The 21,312-nt window shown below is 58.2% G+C and overlaps 1 protein-coding gene across 2 annotated transcripts in view; it reads left to right on the forward strand.

Annotated features, from left to right (window-relative positions):
* Nucleotides 1-21,312, forward strand: part of CDH4 (cadherin 4) — a 494,919-nt gene that overhangs the window by 419,608 nt on the left and 53,999 nt on the right. Inside the window, exons 1-2 of one of the 2 annotated variants that reach the window (XM_021078206.1) lie at nucleotides 12,769-12,901; nucleotides 16,410-16,565. In XM_021078206.1, the coding sequence (XP_020933865.1) occupies nucleotides 16,482-16,565 (84 nt within the window). In that variant the 5' untranslated portion in view covers nucleotides 12,769-12,901; nucleotides 16,410-16,481. Of the gene's footprint in view, nucleotides 1-12,768; nucleotides 12,902-16,409; nucleotides 16,566-21,312 lie in introns of those variants that run through there. The other variant, XM_021078205.1, reaches the window with a different exon arrangement.

Below are 21,312 nucleotides of genomic sequence, written 5' to 3' on the forward strand. Positions count from 1 at the left end.
TTCAGAGAGACGCTAGGGGGCGACATCAGAGTGTCGTGGGTCTCGGCCGAGGGAGGCGAGGTCCCCATCCCTTTCTTCCCCACGCTGAGCTGTCTGCCTCGGCCACAAGGATCTGGGTGCACGTGCTCATATTTCTAATACTGACCTCATTAATTTATTTGGAATTAATCAGCGTGAAAACTTCTGAGAAAAGAGGTCTTGATAAGAAATGGTAAGCCAGCACCAAACAAGAGACCCAGGTCAAATTTAATCCAATTGTAGGGATATTTAGAAGGGGGAAAAAAGAATCCTTTCATTTGAAGGCCTTCTTCTATCGCCTTCTTCCCACTTATTCTATAAAGGAACCATTAAATCGGGTAATAACACTGGGGCCACATGCATTATAAGAACAGGCTTAACCCTTCTAAGATTACAAGATGAAGCTAAGTGTTCTGAGTGTCGGCAGCTTTAACATGAGGCTTTCTTAAGCAGGATTTTAAAGGTTTGGTCTCTCTAAACCCCACCTTTCTCCTGGAGCCCAGTGGCCGCTTCCCGTAGCCACAGTTACAATGTTTGTTTACAGCATAAGGGTCCATTTTTCTCATTTGTAGATCCTGGAGTTGGTGAATTTTCTTCCTTTCTCCCTTCATTCATTCCTCTACCCCATGACTTTAAAAACTATCTATGCTGGGAGTCCCTGTTGTGGCCCAGCGGATTAAGAGCCCACTATAGTCTCTGTGAGGATGCAGGTTCAATCCCTGGCCTCGCTCAGTGGGTTAAGGATCTGACATTGCTGCAGCTGTGGTGCAGGCCCCAGCTGCAGCTACAGTTCAACCTCTAGCCTGGAAACTTCCATATGACGCAGGTGTAGCCATAAAAAAACAAAACTAAAAACTAAAAACTGGAGTTCCGTCATGGCGCAGCGGAAATGAATCTGACTGGGAACCATGAAGTTGCGGGTTCAATCCCTGGCCTCGCTCAGTGGGTTAAGGATCTGCCTTTGCTGTGAGCTGTGGTGTAGGTTGCAGAGTGGCTCAGATCTGGCATTGCTGTGGCTGTGGTGTAGGCCAGCAGCTGTGGCTCCGATTGGACCCCTAGCCTGAGAACCTCCATGTGCCAGGGGTGTGGCCCTAAAAAGACTAAAGACTAAAGACAAAAAAAAAAAAAACCTAAAAGCTATCTATGTGATGACACCAAAATAGAAATTTACAGATCCAGCTTCTAGCTCTTGCCTAACCACAAGCCTCACTCATAAAAATTCTGTTGGGGAGTTCCCGTCGTGGCGCAGTGGTTAACGAATCCGACTAGGAACCATGAGGTTGCGGGTTCAGTCCCTGCCCCTGCTCAGTGGGTTAACGATCCGGCGTTGCCGTGAGCTGTGGTGTAGGTTGCAGACGCGGCTCGGATCCCGCGTTGCTGTGGCTCTGGCGTAGGCCGGTGGCTACAGCTCCGATTCAACCCCTAGCCTGGGAACCTCCATATGCCGCGGGAGCGGCCCAAGAAATAGCAACAACAACAACAACAACAACAACAACAAAAAGACCAAAAAAAAAAAAAATTCTGTTGAGCACTTCTGAGGAGTAAGACCCTGTCTAAGTGTTTGACATACAGGAGCTCATTCAAAATGCACCGACTTTAGAGGTAGGTGTTCCTCAGTTCTCTGTTTTACCAACGGGGGAGACGGAGGCAGAAGGAAGTTGAGTAACTTGCCCAAGATCACAAGGTAGAAAATTGCCAGCCTGGAGCTCCCTGGTGGCCTAGCAGCTACGGAGACAGTGTTGTCACTGCTGTAGCTGAGGTCACTTTTGTGGCACAGATTCAGTCCCTAGCCTGGCACCTTCTACATGCCGCAGGCTAGGAATGGCATGGTCAAGAAAGGGAAAGAGCAGGCCCAGGATTTGAACCCAGACAGTCTAGGCCCAGGTTGACTCTGATCTACTTCGCACTGTGTCATCTCTGACACACTGTCAACTGCCCACTTGACTTGCAAACTTACCATCACCATCCTCATCCTCAGTATCACCGTCTCCATCACCACCTTTTCCATCCTTGCCGTCGTCACCATCACCATCCCCACCGTCCTCACCATCATCACCTCCACCGCATCCCCACCACCGTCACCATCACCCTCACTGTCGCCATCCCCACCACCGTCACCACCATCTCCATCACCATCGCATCACCATCATCACCACATCGTCACTGGCCATCATCACCATCGTCATTATCACCATCTCCACCATCTCCACCACCGTCACCATCACCACCATCACTGTCGTCAGTACCACCACCCTCACCACCATCTCCACCACCATCTCCATCACCATCGCATCACCATCACTGTCGTCACCCCCACCATCTCCCCACCATCTCCGCCGCCGTCTCCATCATCACATCTGTCATAAACAGGAGAAACAAGACACCATTTCTGGTTCCTCTTCTCCTCACTCTCTGGAGGAAAAGGAATGTGTCGATTTCTCCATTTTACGCACAACGGCCAACACAAAGTTGCAGCTTTTTGGAATACTTCTGCCAAATCATAGTACAAGCACGTCTCAGTTATTTGGGAGACTCGGGTAACTATAAAACATGGACAAGGAGAAACACAGGAACCTCTGATTTAGGACTGCATCATGCTGATTTCTAATAGACCATTTTTCAATGAACATTAATTTCATAAATGCTTTTCCTATGGAGAAGCCATGATGCCACAGTGGCTGTTTTGGTGGCAGCAGTGAAGTATAGAGTGGTCAGATTGCTTTGACAGGTGCTGGGTTAACCAAGGTGAAGCAGGCCTCCTTCCTGCAGGACTTCTCAGGGCCTTGAACACCCTCCCACCTCGGGTGCTTCTCTGATACTTGCTGTGATAGGCAGCACTTACCAGGCACACTTGGCCTTGGAGCATCTCCCCTGCCAATAGAACTCTTAGACTAGCATTTCGGTTGTTTGTCTGGGTGTGATGTGGCACCCGTAAGTTTTATCTAGTTGCACAGCCAGTGGTCCCTTGACCCCTTCTCTGTGCCAGGCACAGACTGCCTCACAGGACTCTCAAATGTCAAGGAAGACAAGCATCAGCCAAATCACCAAATAAAGATAAAATTGAAACTCTGATAAATACTAACGACCCAGGAAAGAGAGGGGTCTGCGCTGTGAAATCTGACCCAGTCCAGGTGGGCAGGGCTGGGTGGAAGCCACACCACGCATGGACAGGAGCTAACTCAGAAAAGGGAGGCAGGTGAAGGAGCAGCCTGTGCCAAGGTCCTGGGGCAGGGCCGACACTGAGCCTCCAAGGAGCTAAAGGAAGGCTGGCATGGCTGGGGAGGCTGGAGGGACGGAGCAGGGAAAAAGCTGAGGCTGGAAGGCATCAGGAGAGCATGGGGACAGCCTTTCGTGGTCCAGGCTGGTCACTGAGTCCTGCCGGAGCCCTGAAAACAGTTGCTCACACCCTGTTGGCCGTGTGTCCTGGACTCAGGGCACAGGACACTTGGCCACCATCGGCTGGACAATGGCTCTTCCCGCTTAGTGGTCTATGCAGCTCGCTTTATTTATCCGGGCATCAAACGACCCCTCCAAATGGCTATGGACTCAGTGGTCATAACCACTCCTCTGGGATCACAGGGGGCCATTATGGCAGCCCTGTCGTCAACCCAGAGGTGATGAAGTGAGGCCATCTCTCAGGTCCCCCATGGGCACTGCTGTGGGGGCTTGGTCTGGGCTGAGGTCATTAGCAGAGCCAGCGCTGCCCCGAGCCCCCAACAGCTCCCAGGAAGGAGCTCATAGGAGGCTCTTCAGAGAGGGGGCCTCGGGGCAGGAGCCCAGCCAGCCTGCCCCCTCCCCCGGGAGGACTCATGTGCCGAGACCATCGGCTCCCCAGGGAGGCTTGGAGCCTGGCATTGGCCAGATGCGTGCGTTTTCTGCATCTGAGCAAATGAAACCCTCCCTGAAGTCAAGACCGCGGATGGGTGAGTGGGGAGAAATTTAAGGGGTGCCTAGTTCAGGGCAGTGTTTGCGGGAAGAGGAGCTGCGGGGACCTGGAGCTTGTGAGCACGGAGTGGGGGAGGGGAGCCATCAGAACCATGACGTGTCGCGGCTGGAGTCGGTGCAGAACCTGCTGGCCAGGCACGCTGTTGCCCCTACCTGCCCAGGCCGGCCCCCCGCACGGGGGATGCTCAGCACAGAATGTCGACACTGCCAAGGCCGAGGCGCTCTGGCCCAAGTGGGAAGTTCTGCAAGGCCCTCGGGAGCGTGTGTGGGTTTGTCGTGCCATCCTCCGGGCTCAGGGACACGGCTCTTCCTCGGCCTTCGGCCTTGAGCCCAATTCTGAGTCACCGTCAGCATCAGGGCAGGCCCTCACTGCCAGGGCGTGGCAGGTGCCCTGGGCCACGCCGCCCCTGTCCTCGTGAGCCCGGCAGGTCTCAGAGTGCAGGACGGATGCCCAGCTTCCCAGCGGGTGGGTCTGGGCAAGGACCTCAGGCCTCCTCCCCGTGCTGCTCACAGGCCACTGGTCCAGAGGCCTGGGGACCTGAACACGGTTCGGGAGGCTGTGCTGGACCTTCTGAGCCACGGCCTCAGTGAGGGGCACACACGCAGCGGAGAAGGTACCCTTAGCACAGTCACGACCGTCTGGTTCCAGATCATTTTCATCTCCCCAGAACGAGGCCCACTCGCCCCTCCCCCTGCCCCAGCCCCTGGCAGCCACGTCTGCTTTCTGTCTCTGCGTGTGCCTGTTCTGGACATTTCTGGAATCGGACAATACGCAGCTGGGCTTTGCATCTGGCTTCTCTCACTGAGCATGCGTGTGTGCAGTCCGTCCACACCGCTTGGACAAAGCCTGTGTCAGAGCTTCTTTCTTTTCATGGCCGAGTAATGTTCCACCAGGCCCACAGACCACATCCCATACTCGCCTCATCAGTTGACAGCTGACACATGCCTGCTCCACCATCTGCTGCTGTGAGTGGTGCTCTGTGGACCCTGTGGGCAGGTGTCGCTTCAACCCGTTTTTAGTTCTCTGGGCTGCACGTCTGATGGAGTTGCTGGGTCCCACAGTGACTCCGTTTCACTCTTGAGGAGCCGCCAGCCTGGCTCCAGGTGCTCAGTGGGCCGCCTTTCAAGGGCAGCTGGTGAGTGGTGCTTCCCCACCAGGCACTTACTCTGGACGAGTGAGTGGGTTTGGGCCCCAGGAGCCCCGTGAAGCGCCATCTGTGCTCACGGCCACCAGCAGGACACACTGGCTGGATGAGGGTTGTCTTGCTCTTGCCATGAGAGCAGCCACGTTCATAAGGTTTGGGCGCTGGTGACTTTGCCTCCTGGTGACAGGAACAGCCCCCTCCGTCTGCCCGGCCCCGGCTGGGGTGGGAAAAGGGCTCCCAGGGCTGCCTGGCCGCAGGGCCGTGGGTGGGCAGTTCGGAATATTTGGCAAACAGAGCAAAGTCTATTAAGCAAAGTCTGGGAAGCCTGAGTCTTGACCACTGCAGCTTCCCTGCCACTGGCATAGAGCAGGCAGGGGGACGCCGGGCTCCTGGAGGCACTCCTGGCAGGAGTCAGCGGATTCAGGGCCTGTCGGACAGGGAAATGGGTACAAAGATATCGAAGGTGCGGGCCTGGCTCGGAGTATGGGTCAGGGGGTTGGGGCTGTGCTAACCGCGCCTGAGAAGGAGCCCTCCGGGGAGCACTGAGACACCCCTGCTCCAGAGCTACCTGCTGTTGACCAGCTATGCCCTGAGGATGTGTGAGGACACGGCTGTTTCTGAGTGGAGACTCCAAGGCTTCTGGAGGCCTCCTTCCAGTTGGAACGTGTGGCAGTGGCGGGCTCCTCTGGGCCCAGAACTGTCTGTGTCGCTCTCCCTGGCCACCATCCCACCTGGGGGTGGGGGGCACCTCAAGTTTCTCTCTGTGGCTCCTCCCAACACAGCTCCAGGGAAGCAATGTAAAGGAGGTGTGGCACCAGGAGATGCGAGCCCCTCTCAGCTCTGCCTCCTCCAGGAAGCCCTCTGTTTTCCCAAGACCAGGCATGGTGCTTCCCTGATGCGTGGTGGCCACTCCTCCCTGTGCCCTCTCCCTGTGTCCGTGGGGACCAAGCAGGGGGTTCTGGATTCACATCCTGACTCCACCCCTGACCCTCAGTTTCTTCATCTAGAGTGGGTTAGCACCCCCCTCTCAGGGCTGTGGTGGGAGTTGGTGAGATGAGGCTCAGCACAGGGCCTAACGCAGAGCCGTCACCCCCACAGGTACCCCAGGGAAAGAGAAGAGAAACTTTTGAGAGCAGAGGTGGAGCTTGACAAAGGCTTGATGCATCATCTGGGGACAGGCACCTGTTCTCTGCTCCACAGAGCCGGGTCTCTGCAGCACTCCTTGTCCACCCGCTCACCGCTGCTCCAAGGTTCCAGGGCGCATGGAGAGTTGGGCAGACAGTGGGGAGGGAAATGGGCCATAAGGAAGCCAGCACCCTCTCCAGATCATAAGGAGTTTAAAGGTTGTTTGAAAAGAGGCAAATGAAAAAAGGAACTGGAAGGCAGTGCAGTGGGAAGGGCTGCACGAGGGGGTGGTGTGAGCTGATCTGAGATGGAAAGGGCAGGGAGGGGACAGTGCCTTGGGAGGGGGGTTGGGTCTCTCCCTTCCTAGAGAAGCTGGCACTCTCAGCCCTTTGCAGCACCTCTCTGTGGAGGGAGTTCGCTTACAGTTCACCATCCCCAGTCCTAAAAGGGACCTCGCATGCCGGTCCCACAGCATCACTGACAAGCCTGTCTGCCAGCCTCGCCCTTCCTGTGGCCCCAGAGCCTCCCACAACCAAGGAGAAATAGGACAGAGGTTCACTGAGGATGAGGCACTGTGATGGGTTCCTTGCAGCGATGGTGGACAGCCAGCCTCACCCAGGGGGCCGAATGCCAGCTGCGAAGCAGCCATTTCTTTTAAAGGTCGACAGTTCCTGGCGGGCAGTAAAAACTTGGGTGAAGGGTCCGGGGACTTCTGTTCTCAACGCCTCTACTTAAATCCCTGGGTCTGCAACAGCTGACAACACCCTGCAAGGCTGGCACAAGAATCCCATCTCAAGTGAGGACAATAAGAGAGGAAGCGTCTTGGCCAAGCTGGAGAGCTAGAGAGGAGACGAGCGCCCCTCCCGGGTCCCTGGGCAGACGCAGAACGACCTCAGGAGGTGCGGCATGACCACAGCCGGGCAGACGGGCCCTCCAAAAGGACCCACTCCCATTGGCCCATCCGGGGTCACCTGCCCGCCCGTCAGCCAATCCCAGGGCTGAGGGAAGCTCCACTCCCATTGGCCCTGCTTAGGTCACATGCCCCTCCCTCAGCCAATCCCAGGGCCAGGCAGGTGCTTCGGAAGACTCCTCCTAGGGTCCATATAGAACAGGAGTGGGTGGCGGTATTTCAAGAGCCAGGGTGCGTCTCTGCGGAGGGGCTGGAGTGGTGGCTCCTTCAGTGCCCTGCCTCAGCCTGCCCCCAGCTTTGTCTGCGCTCGCTGTCCCCCAAACACCTCTCGCCCCACCCACTCCATTCCTCTCCTTTATGGGCTGGGGTCCGGCCTGTCCTGCTCAGACCTTCCCCCTCCCTTGTGGCCCATCTAAACTTCTCCCCAGCCCCAGCCATTGTCTGACGGGCTGCAGCCTCTGCCCCCACCCTACCCCCAGCGCCCCAAGAACCGGATCCTATCCGCGGTCATCCCTTCCATCAGCCCGGCCAACAACAGCAACAGACGTGTCCTGTTGTATTAGAACAGAGGCTGTGTGTGCAGGGCCTTCCAGAGACTGGCTCGGACACACGGTTACATGTTAATGAAGCACAGCTCCTGACAAGACTCTCTACTCTTCATCTGGGGACCAGAAATGACAACAGGCAGCGCGTGGGCGGCAGATCTGAGGGTGAGCTCCAGCCGGAGTGCTCATGTCATGCCATCAGCCCTGCTGATCCCTGTCTCTGTGAGGCTGCAGTGGCAAGTCCAACCGTGGACTTGGCTCCCTGACAGACAGGGATACTCCCAGCTTGGGTCCTTAGAAGGAAAAGCTGGCCCGCTGTGGATCCTGTGCAGTGACAGCCCTTGTTAGCTGTCAGTCTAGGCAGCTCTGTGGAAGCTGCACTACTGCTCAGAGTCCTCCCTCTTTGGGGAGGCTGTCCTGGTACCACGTGTCTGCTGAACACCACTCAAGGCCGAGTGCCATGTGAGTTAAACTTTGCTGCAAGCTAGTGGCCCTCTCGCATGCGTCTTCTGAACAGTCCAGTGGGGGAGACAGAAAGAAAGCAGTGAACAAAAACTAAACAAGAAAAAGCTGGCCATGAAGGAGCTGGGCAGATGGTTAGGCCGGGTGCGGCAGGCGAGGCTGGTGCCGGGATTCCTGAGCCAGCTGTCTAAACCTTGCTGATGCCTGGCGGACACCTCAGTAGAGGATGACTCTCTCCTTGCCCGGGCCGGCCCGCAAGGGCCACCCCTTTGCCCCGAGGCCTGCCCCTCTTGAGTGCAATCCAGGCTCCCCTGTGGGAGGGGCTGAAGCCAGACCCAGCCCAGACTGCCTCTCTGCTCCTGCTCCTGCCCCTGCTCCTGAGGGCTGTGCCCAGTCACCCCCAGGATCCCATCTCCAGCTCTGCTTGCCAGGAACTCCACTCCACACCAGGATGCAGAGGTGGGGAGGTGGCTTCAGGGGACCTGCGCACCGCAGGAACCCGCCCTCCAGTTAGTGCTCCCTGCCCAGAGCGGTGTCAAGGGCCCCTCTGGGTCAGGTTTGACTTAATGCACGAGACCCCACTGCAGCTACTACCCCCAGGGGAGAAGAGCATGGCGGAGGGGCCTGGAGGGAAGGCAGGCCAGCAGGTGGCCCCCAGGCTCTGGGTCCTCAGGGAGGTGGCCCTGCAGGGGAGGCGCGCCAGCCAGCTTGCCCACCCCCTCTCTTCTTGGCGCAGCAGCCCTATTTGAGAGAGAGAAGCTGACTGGCCCGGCTTGGCTCATGGGCCTCCTCTCAGCCCCGGGGGGCAGGGCGTCTTGACCCACCACCTCCAAGACCACTCACAGCGGAGGATGTGATCCCTCGGAAGGAAATCAGGCCTCTGTGGCCAGAAGAGCCGGGGGTGGACTCGGCGCCATTCCCATTGTCAGCAATAACGCCTTCTGTCATCTCACACCCAAAATTAAGTAGCTACCTGTCTTTGTTAATTTGGTGCAACCTGAAGGGCACTTTTGAGAAGCATCTAATTCATTCTCCCCACCAGGCAAATTTTGTAAGAACATATTCATGGCTTTCATTAATATTCATACGACTTTGAGGATTTTTCATGATTTATAAAACCCAAAGTAATTGTGAACGGGAAAGCGGAATCGCGTCAATGTCGCGCAACAAATGCCTTTTCCCACCGCGGTCCGGGCTTTTCTGCTCATCGCAAGACCCTAATTGAAAATAATTGAAAGCTGAATTTCATTGTGCATGGAAAGTGTTTCATAATATGCAAGAAATACAAACATCGTCAAGCCTCTTAAAGTAAATGTTGGAGAACCGAGGAAGAGCTGGGGGAAAGTACGGATGCTTGCTCACCTCGCCCCGGTGTGTCCGGTTAATTTGATGAGCACAGTTTCATCATGGCCAGATTGTGCTGCTTCGCCAGCGCCATGGCAAAGGGCTTTTAAATTAAACTTTGCTTCGAGCTGAGAGTGACTCAGAAGGACTCACTTACGATTTCATGACTGCTTTCAAAAGCAATTAAAGTGAGGTCCTTGTTCTGGGCCTTCTCTGCAGCAGAAACTCTGTCTCCCCAAAACCCCCAGGGCCCCAGAAGTCTCTGCGAGGATGGGCAGGCCTTGGGGCCGCCCCCACCCCCGCTCCTTCCTTTGGCACCTGAGGAGGGGTGACCACCTCTCTTTTCTCCCGACTCCCCCCTCCCCATTTCTCGGCGGCTTCTTTCTCCTCGGACAGCAGCCTCTCCCTCCCACCTAGGGTCCTAGCCCCCCCACCCCGCCTGAGCCCCTCGAACCCGTCCCCGCCTTTCCCTGCCTGCTCGCCGCCCCCTCCCTCGGGGCCCACATGGCCTTAGGTTTCCCTCAGCACCTGGCCGTGACCCTGGCCCTCTGCTGGCACATCTGCCCACCGCCCCCCAGACAGTAAGTCCTTCTCTCATTTGTTCATCCAGTGATTACTGAGCACCTACTGTATGCATGGTGCCAGGCCAGCCATCCTTGGGGACAGACAGCGTGTTTGTGTTCCAAGGGCCCAGAAGAGGGTGTGGGACAGCGTTTGTGCTCATGGGGGAGGGAGGGAGGGGACAGCCAGCCTTCCATGCAGGCAGGCAGGGGGCAGAACCAGAGAAAACCCTGCTTCTCTCTCAGCATGAAAATCAAGACGCCCCCCACCGAGTGCTGACATAGGACTGGGCTGAGGCCACGGGGAAGCTGCAGACACACTCAGGTGCAATATCGGTCTCACCTCTGGGCTCTGATGAGGGTCTGATTTTAAAAGAAAGCTGCGTCTCCTGGCCGGCCACGGCCACGACCAAGTGTAGCTTGGCTTGCCTGCTGGCAAGTCGGGGCGGGCGAGGCGTCTGCTGCCACGATGCCGAGCGTTTCACTCGGCCGCAGGCAGCTCGGAACTCCCAGCAGGTAATGAAAATGGGCGTTTGCAACCTGTTTTCCTGCGAAAATCTCATCCAAGGAGAAAGAGCTTGAACACTTCACCAAAGAATTACATCCTCATGGAAGAACTTGATCCGAAGGGTTTGGGGAGCGTCTTTTAAAACACGGGGACAGGGCCCAGGGAGGCCGCCTTAGTGGCCTGGCAAAGCCATCAAGATGCAGAATAGCCATCACCCCCCAAGAAGCTTCGTGCAGAAAGGAGATGGGGAGGTCCAGTTGTGCGCATGCGTGTGCACACGTGTGTATGTTTGTGCGGCTGTGTGTGTGTGTCTGTGTGTGCGTGTCCACTGCAGTGGACGGGACCGAGTCCTCGATGCACCTGGCTTTGGGGAGGACCCTCTTCGCCCCAAGTCCGTCCTTCGCCTTCTCTCGAGACCCTGGTTTTTCCCGGTTTATAACCGTCACTTTGCAGTTCTGCATTGAGAGGCTGTCCCTTTTTTAGATCTGATTCCACTGGTCCACAAACCACGAGAGGCCAGGGCCGTATCCATCCAGCACAGGAACTGGCTCACAGCACGGCCGCATGGCTGAGTGAAGACATTGTTGCAGTGACTGGGGGCGCGGGGGGCCCAGCCTGAGGCGAGGGTCCCTGGCTAACCTGTGACCTGGTCCCTCCCTCGCCTGAGGCCGGGTTCCCTCTGCTGAGCCTCCCGGGGTTCTCCTTGCCTTCAGTTCTTTGGGAATAAACCTCCAGGGCGTTTGCAATTCAAAATCCACACATGGTGACTTTTCTCCAGTTTCAAGTTCATTTGAAATTAGGCAGATACGTCCTCCTGGGGGAGAGTCTGCCAGAATCCTGCCTTCCATCCAGGCCTTGCTGAGGCCGGAGCCAGCCCTCTGCGAGGTCCCTGGTGCACACAGTGGCCGGGCACCATACGTTATTTTAATGTAGACATCACTTTAAACTAACCTTTTACCATCTGTTCTGTCCTTTAATAACGAATGCAAAGGAGCACGCTTCTCGGTGGCGTCGTAAAAGCGAGATGGGTGATGGAGATGCCTGCCTCGCTTCTTATTCATGGCCCCACTGGACGCCGCGGTGATGTTTTGCTCATTTTCCAGACACAAATCAAGGGGAAACTGCTCTCCCCCGATCCGGTGAATTCATCCGCACAGTATTTCCTCTTAATACAGTAAACCGGGGAGGGCTCTGGGTGCGCTGGGAGCGGGCGCTGGGAGCCCCAGACGCTCACGGCGTGTATTTCAGAAGATACCGCTAAACAGCGCCTGGAGAATGAAGGTAGCTCGGCCAACGGTCAGGATGTAATGAGATTTCTTTGCAAAAAGTAAAATCTTTAAATGGGTGTCGTGTTCTTTTCAGCAGTTTCATAATTAAATTTCCCTTTGAAGGACGGGGAGTCTGGCCCAAAAAAGGCGGGGGTGGCAGGCTGGCAGGCCAGCTGTGTCCCCACCCTCACCACCAGGCTCTGCAGGACCACAGGGGTTCCCATACCCCCTCAATCCAGTTCCCCTTGGCATGTCCTGTATACCCCAAGCGCCCTCCTCGTAACCTAAAGTCGAAGCATGCCTCTGAACTCAACGGCCTTTCTAGAGCCTTCCATGCTCCTGGAAGTCAAAACTGGCTTGAGTTTTTACATCAGTCACTGGGTTCCCTTCTCCCCAAACAGAGTCCGATCTTCTTGCCCAGGAGCATCTGGCGGGGGCAGTGGAGGGGGATGCATCTTCTCCCCCAACCTACCAGCACCCCCCCTCCCCCGCTGACCAGACCTGGCAGGGAAGGGCAGGAGCTTGGCCAGGGAGGGCTGGCTGCCTTTCTGCAATCCAGCTGGGAAGGGAAACTCTTCCCCTGTCCGTGTTTGTCTCCCAGATCTCCCGCGTGGCCACAGTTGGGGCTGGTCTGACCTGGTTCTGCCTGCAGGATGGTTCTCGGTGGGCAGAGGAGGGACGTTCTGGGATGCCCAGTGCTGGGCATCAGGGGGCCGGGCAGGCCCGCTGCATCTCCAGCAGGAGATGGGCGGCCCTGGCGGGGGAGCCCCCGTGTGGTCTTGCCCAGGGCAGACCAGGGACAGGAGAGCCGACCCGAGGGGCAGAGGGAGGAGGGCAGGGCTGGGGAAGCCGGACCCTGCGTGTGAGCGTGTGAGCGTGTGCGCAGGCGTGTGCGCCGTGCGCCTTCTCCCCCGAGGCCCCGCCCAGCACCCAAGCAGCCCACGTGACACCTGTGTGGCGCTGCTGCCACGGAAGCGTCGCGTCTTCCTCACCCTCGGCGTCCAGCGTCCTCAGCTCTGCGCCCTGCGGTGGGAGGCCGCAGTCACACCCTCGGGGGGTGGGCGGACCCCGGTATGTAAACGGTAAGCGGGTGTGAGAAAGGTGTTCCCTGCTGGGCCAAGTTTTCTAAGCAGTGGAGTTTTTCTGGGGGTGGCTCGTTCTCTGGGTCCGAGTTCCGCTGGAAAGAACGTTCGTCATCAAGTCTTTGGAGCCTCCAGGGAGACGAGGGTGGTAATTGTGCTACAAAAATCAGTTGCCCGAGAAAAAGCTGTCCTTAGTTTCTAGATAAACCCTGCGTCAGCCTGTAGGGGAGGAAACATAAATTTCCCTCCACCCTCCTGAGTGCCGGGCTGAGACCCTTCCCTGCGATAACAGATTAAGAGAAGAAGGAACAGAAGTTAGCAGGTGGGCCTCGTGTTACCTGTGGGACCGGGAGGGCTTGGTCTCCAGGCTGAAACTGACCTTCGGGGGAAAGGGGTGGGGGGGGGCGACGTGCAGGAAAGAAGAAGGAGCCCTTGGAGGAGAGACCGGAGCTGAGGGGCCAGGTCCGCCCCGTCTTGTCCCCCTCCCGGGACAGGGGGAGCTGTGACACCTGAGCCCCCGCTGGCTCTGTCCTCAGGCAGCCAGGGGGTCCAGAGAAACAGCCCCCTGAATCTGCCGACTCCCAGGTGCCTGCCGCTGAAAACAGTCACCACACCAAAGGCAGCGCGTTGGGGGTGGCCTGGCGTGCTGACCCCCTTCCCCGCATCCCCGCTTTTGACCAGCAGCCTCGGGGCCTCGAACCCAGGCTGGCAGCTCCCTCCACCTCTCCTCACGTCTCTCAGTCCGAGAAAAGGTCGGTTCTGTTAAGAGTCGTCTCAGTTCAGGAGGCAGAGTTGCAGGTGGGTCTCAGGCGCAGACCAGCCGGTGCTGGATAGGAGGCCTTTCCGTGGAAGCAAAAGGAAGACAGAGGTTGGAGGTTGGGCGAGACTGTAAACCAGTCGGTTTTCAAGGCCGGGGCAGCCGGCGGAGATTTCTGGGTGGTGAGTGCGCAGCATCTTCTGCGGTCTGAGTGCCTCCAGGGACATCCCTGCATGTTCCAGAACTTTCTGAGTGGTCTGCACAGCAGGTGGTCTGTGCGTGCGCTGTTTCGGGGGCTTCCCTGAAGTTCGTAGTCACCCAGCCTTAGTGTGCGGGGCCTGGGGAAAACGGCAGTTTGTCCTCAGGGCTCCACGTTCGAGCTGGGAGAGCATTGGAAAAGCTGCTTTAGAGACATGTAGGCCGGTATCTGAGAAGACCAGAGTCAGATCCGGTCCAGTTAGAGGCAGAAAACTGCCTCAGAAAACCCACGGGACTGGAATCTCACAGGCGCAGCCTTTCAAACCCCGATTTGTCACTCAGCATCACCCCATGTCTACCACAGACAATCACTGTAAAACGGATTCGTCTCTAAAGTCAGGGTGGTCCCTCAGCTTGGCCTGGGGCGGGGGGGGGCCGGCCGTGTGGACCAGGGGGGCTCCTTCCAGGCGTCTCTGCTGGAGGTCTCACGGCCCGGCCCTCCCCTCGAAGGGTGAAAGGGTCTCTAGCTCAGGGCTGACCTCACACCTGGGGGGGGTTGATTTCCAGTTGGATCTCAGGAGGTTTGTAAAACCTGCGGCTGTAGCTCTCAGGCCCCCTGCTCTGGAGAACTTCCATCACCTCCCGGGCGAGCTTCCCTGACCCTGGGGCCCTTTGCGGAGGCATTTCCTAAAGACGTAGCCGTCTCTTTGGGTTTGCTCTTCTTTCTAGCCATGTTTGGAATTTTGTATTTTCTCAAAAAAAAAAAAAAAAATCCATTTCATCAGGGTTTTCAGCTGGACTGGCCTAAAATATAGTTATAAAAAAGTTTCGAATTTGCCAAAGGCGCATCTGCTTTCTTAAGGATTTTTCTTATAACGACAACTCTTGAATCTGTTCCCCTTTCCTTCCAAGTTTTGCATTTTCCGAGTCAGAAATTTCTGCATTCGTCTGGATCACTGACTCTGTCTCCCACGTCCTGCTTTGTGCTTCCCTTCCATCTAGAGCCAGAGCCTGAGTCAGTCTCTGTAGCTCTGTTCAGTGATGAAAACCCTGGAACTGAGGATTTGCTTGAGTCACTCACTGACCGGATTCCTTGGGTTTGCTGTGTAATCGTCGCACTGTCCTGACTATTTTAAAATAGCCTCTGAGTGCGGTTTTGAGTCCTCCCTAACCTGTGATTACTTTAGAATGTTCTTAAATTTTCTAAAAGGTCTTTTTTAAATTACCATTAAATTTTAATAGGGTTATTCTAATAAAATGTCCTGGTCAATTTTGCTTCGTGGATTTTCTCTTTTTTTTTTTTTTTTTTTTTCCTTTTTTTGAGGTTTTCATTGTGGTCCATTTTATTAGAAAAGGTTGCTGTTGGTCCCCTGGGCTCTGATTTTTGAAAGCTGTGTTTTCTAAAGGTGTATTCAGAGTTTTAGGCTCATCTTAATCTGACCTCAGCATTATTCCTTTCCCATCTCTGTGGTTTATTTACATTTTCTCACCGTCAGAGAACCCTAATAACCCTTATCACTAGCAAGAGCCTTTGCTTCCTCTGAATGAAAGACATACCTTTTTTTTTTTAATTTCTCAATGAATTTATTACATTTATAGTTGTGCAATGATCATCACAATCCAGTTTTATAAGATTTCCATCCCACACCCCCAGCGCATCCCCCCACCCCCCAAACTGTCTCCTTTGGAGACCATAAGTTTTTCAAAGTCTGTGAGTCAGTATCTGTTCTGCAAAGAAGTTCATTCTGTCTTTTTTCAGATTCCACATTTTTTGTTTCCCAAAAGCTCAGCGTATCCAGTGATCTGGTCAGAGGTGAAAGCCCGTCTCTGCCGAGCCCGACCCCACGCCTGTAAAACGGGGCAGTGCGAGTTCTCTGCTCTGTCCCTCTGCCCCGTCTCGGCTTTGCTGCCTTACCCCGGATGGGACCCACACCGCCATTAGTGTTTCACAACAGTGCACAGCTTCTGCAAAAGTTGCTTTTATGCTTGTATTCAGGTCCGTGCCCATGTTGACAGCACTATTCGGGCTTAGGTTTCTGTGTCTACGCACTGGCCCGGCTGTCTCTGTCTCCGACCCACCTCTCAGGTCCTCTGTCGCAGGAGAGGACACGGGGTGTTTTCTGCGTCTTTGCGCATCCGCAACTGTCTGGTGCCTTCCCACGTGGATGGCAGCTCGGGGGACGCGTGTCCTGGGCCCCCACCGTCCCCCCTCCAGCTCCATGGAGCTCCGTCTCCTCGCCCGGCTCTTTTCCGAGGTCCGACGGCCACAGGAGGGGCGTTTGCACTGGTCCTTGGCGTTTTAAACCTCCCAGCGGTGCCGTGCGCCTGCCGCGCCCCGCAGACCCTTCCCCCTTGGCATGCCGCGTCTCCTGGGGACCCGGGGCGGTGGCCCTTGGGAACCGCCCTCTGCCTGTCCTCCCAGTCCCCGGAGTGGACGCAGCTCTGGCTGCGGTCCCGCGACCCCCGGGCGGGGCAAGCGAGCGCAAGGGGCGAAGGTGGCCCTGCCGGCGCTGCCCTGACCTCCCGCTGCTCCTCCTTCCAGATCCGCTCGGACAAGGACAACGATATCCCCATCCGGTACAGCGTCACGGGCGTGGGCGCCGACCAGCCCCCCATGGAGGTCTTCAGCATCGACTCCATGTCCGGCCGCATGTATGTCACGCGGCCCATGGACCGGGAGGAGCGAGCCTCCTACCACGTGAGTATCTGCCACCCGCGTCTGTGCAGCAACGCCCACGGGCGGGGCTGACAATCTGCCCTTGTCGGTTCCCGGTGGCAGTGCTCGCGGAAGGTCTGGGACACGCGGCACAGCGACTGGTCAGAGGGCGTGGAGCCAGGTGACCTCCCAGTGCCCGCCCTTGACCCTTTCTCTAAGGCTCGGCCCCGGGCCAGCCCCAGTTCCCATCCCGCACCTGCGGCCTTTCTGCTCCGCCGCCCATGCCCCCCCCCAGCAGAAAGGTGGCTCTGAGGCCAGCACTGCTGCTTCCGACTCTCAGAGTCCAGTGCAGAGAAGAAAGGACGAGAAGGTGAAGGCTGGGGCTCACTTCCGGCGACCGCCGCCCACTGGCTCGTGGGCCCCAGAGGACGGTGGACACCGTCAGCTCTCAGGCCCTCACCCTGATGCCAGGCCCCAGAGGTGAGGCTTGCACCTGCAGGAGGCAGGGGCTGGAGCCAGACCTCAGGGTGCAGCCCTGCAACCCACAGGTGAGGCCCGGGCACCTCACACCTCTGGCCTCCGTTCTCTGACCCAAGAAGGGGGAAAACCGTCACAGCTGTGCCCCGTGTGTCCTGAGGACCTGGTGACCACGTGCGGGGTCTCAAGGGCGGGGCCCAGAACACGTGAGCTGACGTGTGTGTGGTTAGCATCACAGGCTCGGAGCTCCCAGCAAAGACCTTCAGGCAGAGGGTACAGTTCCCTGGGCCGTGGTAGTGACCGGCTCTGATGGCCTTGGCTTCAACCCACAGTGCTGAATGCAGCCCGACTCCCTGGTTATGTGTTTAGGGTTCACTGTCCACCTCCTGGACTAGAAGGAAGGCTCCCCCGGGCCAGGGAGCCATCGGGCTTGTCCCCATTGTGTCCCCCGGCCCTTGGGGCCTCTCACTCCCCCTGTGCAGAAGGGAGGGAGCTGACAGAGGAGGGCGAGTCTGTCCTTGGCAGTGGTGGCCTCTCCATGGACCCTGATCCCCGTCAGAAGCCGGGCGCCGCTGGGCAGTGCACCCGGGGAGTCCCGGGGGCTCCGCTCTCAACCACTTCCCTTCCTGCACTCAGGATGGTTACGGGATTTCCGGGTCCAGCACAGAATGAAAGGGGGGCCCCCCCAGACTTACTGAGGATTTTAAGAAGGTGACAGCAGAGCACTGAACCGCGTGCAGGCCCTTCTGAGCACCGGCCCCATGTGGCTCTGCAGGCCACACGCAGGCCGTGAGGCTGGTGTCCCTTCGCGGGTGGCATCGACAAGGAGCCGGAGCTTGAGGACCTGCGGGCCCCCCCCTGCCCAGCCCCATCCGCACCTTGGCGCCGATGGCCCAGAGCCACAGGGTGCTCCTGTCCAGTCCCGCGGACCCCGGGCTGCTCGGTGCTGAGAGCAGCCCACGCCCTCCTGGACCCCCTCCCACACCCCGGGTGCTGGGAAGGCAGGAGCAGATCTGGGGGAGGCCTGCTTGGCAGTGGTCTGGGACTCCTGGCAGGTTCTCGGCCTTGGCAGGTGCACAGAACCCACTAGACAATTCAGCCAACGACGTCCAGCCAGGGCAGGAAACTCAGGATCTTGACGTGACTGTTGTCTCTCCATCCAGGCTGTGTGCTGCCACCACGCGTGTTCACAGCAGGGCCCGAGTCAAGGTCGGCTCCCCTGGTCTGCCAACAAATACGTGCAGACTGGGAGACCTGGGGGGAGAGACGGGGAGAGAGGAGAGAGGGCGGGAGATAGAAAGAGACAGACAGAGACAAGGAGGGACGGAGGGAGACGAGGCCTGCAGACAGCAGAGTCGGTCTCGTGGGATCTAAACACAGACGCGTGGACCAGCCTCTCAAGCCCTCGCGGGTGAGTCCCAGCACAGCACGGATTTCTAAGCTTTTCTTCACCAGAGCGAAGCTGGCAGACCCTTCCAGCCTCCCACGTGCAGTGTGGCCGTGTGTGCGGGCTGGGGAGCAGGGGCCTGGCAGGTGTAGCTCAGAGGGTGTCTGTGAATTTGGGGTGTAGACTCAGTGCCTACAAGACGCAAAGCCCTTCCCGAGGGACCCGCACTGAGTGGAAAGGCCTCTTTCTTGGTCTTAGTTGACTTACCATGCGGACCCTTGAGCTCAACCCCGGCCCGGCCTTCAGTGTTCCTGACTGACAGCTGCTCCTCTGCCACCCAGCCCACGTCAGCGTCCGGGCCCCACTGACTTGCTGGAAGGGTCTCCATGCCCGGCCTACCAGGCCAAGGAGCAGGATCTCGGGGCCACACTGAGCCGCTCCCTCTCGCGCGTTGAAAGCCTCAGGAGTGGCCTGAAGCCTCACAGCTCAGCCACAGCATGGACCAGGGTGCGAGGCTGGAGGCCAGGGTGGCTGATCCGGAGTGAGCATCACCCACCTGCCCCGAGCTGTCTACCCGCCAAGTGCCAAGCCCTCGGCCAGCGTTATGCAGAGGGATGGGGCTGGGCACCTCAAACACACGTCCATGTCTCACTCACTCCTGGTGCCTGACTCGAGCCAAAGCTTCGCTCGGTACCAGGCTCAGCCCAGGAAATGTGTGGTGTCTCCGCAGCTGGATGGTTCTGTGACCTGCCCTGCGGAGGCGTTGGGGGCCATGGGGAAACAGGTGCTCACGAGGCCTGGAGGGAGAGCCAAGACACCCCCAGTCCCCTGGCCCTCCCCAGGGACCCGTACAGACCCACTCCCCCTCCTCACCCACAGCAGCTAGGGAGGAAGCAGACAACTTGGCAGGTAGACTCCCCCCAGAGACGAGAACCCCCTCCCAGCAGTCGTCACACACCCCTAAGACCCCAGGTGAGCCCTCTCTGAGTTCCCACCTTCTGGAAGCCCCCGGGCCCTTGGCAGCTGTGCTGGCCCAGCATGGGGGCTGTGTTAGTTACCTGTGTTCTGAAGACCAGTGCCCACTTCATCCCGCTGGTGGGCTCTGCCCACTGGTGGGCTCTGCCCAGGGACTCGCAAGACACAAGTCAAGGTATTACCCACCTGGGCACCTACCCGGAGGCCCCGGGGAGAATCTGCTCCTGCTCATTCAGGTGTGGCCCACCCAGGCCCCCAGGTCCCTGCTGGCTGTGGCCAGGGGCTGCTCCTACTCCCGACAGGCTCCCTGAGTCCCCAGCTCCTCGCCTGTCGCTGGCCAGAGAAGCACCCTGATCAGAGGCCACGAGCCACCTGTGTCCACCCAGACAGTCTCAACCAGGCCGCCCAACGTGACCCGATGGGGGCCCCGCTGCCCTCACACCGGGGCCAGCACCCCATAGCCTTGGGGCCGTTTCAGAGCCTTTCTGCTCCTCATGCCAAGGATGGGCTGAACCGGATGCGGGCCTCGTGGAAGCACGCGGTGTGGGAGGCTTTCTCTGCAAGGTGATTCTCCAGGAGGTTCTACTGAGGGTTCCCTGAGGGGCCTGCCACGCGCCTGCCTCTCGGGCGAGTTCCCTCATCTTCCTGAGCCTCAGCTTCCCCATCGGTAAAACGAGGATCGGACAACTCCAGCCCCTCGGGTCTCACAGACGCCGAAGGGCGTGTCAGGTTCCCGGCGCCCCCAGCCGAGCGAGCGCACCTTGAGACTTGGCCGTGGATGCTGATGGGAGAAGATCTTCAGAGTCCAGGGCCCTCCTGGAACGTTCTGGGTCCTGTCCCCCCGCGGGAGGCCGCTCAGAAGGCGTGCATGGTGCATCTCAGGAAATGCCCTTTGCAGGCGAAGTTCAGGTTTGCCAACTGCAGGACGTTTCTTGTCTCCACTCCAAGCCAGACCCCCCAACCCCACTGCCTTGTGCCCAGCTGGAGAAAGGGGTGAGGCTGGGGCTGGCTCTTCCCTTAGAGGCTTCCAGCAGAAGCCGTGGGGGCAGGGCAGCTGCGGGACCGGGAGGAGCCCAGCAGCCACTCCGTGGTGGTCTCCACGCAGGCTGCTCCTGCTGCTGGGGATGGTGCCCAGTCACTTTACTTAGAAGATAATTAACTTTAGCTCGGAATTACTTTTTTTCAAAGCCTTCTCAACTTTGGCTCGGAGCGTTATTGCGTGGCTGCGTTTGACAAGGTGAAGGATTGCCGGGCCGCCGGCCGCAGGCTGGGGTGCAGACTGAGCTTCCGGGGGCCCCGAGGCGGCTGGGGGGTGGCTGGTTGACACAACCACACAGCATCCTCAGATGCTTCAACACAACATTCCAGGCCAGTCGTGAGCGGGTAGTCACACCCCACTCTGTGGGCTGCTGCTCCCGGGAATCAGCGCTGTGTCTCCTTGTGACAAGGCGGGTCCCCTAAACACACGGCTTCAAGGGTAAAACTCCACCCAGGGCTGTCGGGCTGCGGCCCCCCTCTCCCCTGAGGCTGGCAGAGCGGCCAGGGCACCGAGGGTGACTGTTTGGGGCCCCAGCTCAGATTCCCCCCACCCAGCAGAGCAGGGGCTTCCGCCCCAGGGCCCGGACGCCTGTCCTCTGGGCCGCCTCAGGGACAGAAGCTTGCAGTGTGGACGCCCACGTTCAAGGCCGCCCGTGCGCCCCTCCCTGGGTCCACCTCCCACCACAGGACTCAGGCCCCACGTGAACCTGGGGCAGGGCGGTCTGAGTGGCCCCCGGGCTGCTTCCAGCTCCATGCGTCGCGGGTTTCACCCTCCCAGGACCCTTCCCCGTTTCCGAGGGAGAGAGCCGAGGCTCTGGGAGGCTTCGGGACCTGCCCCGAGCCCGCCCTGCCCTCCCCAGGCGGCCCCTTCAGGCCCAAGTGCTCTGTCCCCACCACCCCCGGCCCGGGGAA

The sequence above is a fragment of the Sus scrofa genome, chromosome 17, assembly GCF_000003025.6.
Source record: "Sus scrofa isolate TJ Tabasco breed Duroc chromosome 17, Sscrofa11.1, whole genome shotgun sequence".
NCBI classification, from domain to species: Eukaryota; Metazoa; Chordata; class Mammalia; order Artiodactyla; family Suidae; genus Sus; species Sus scrofa.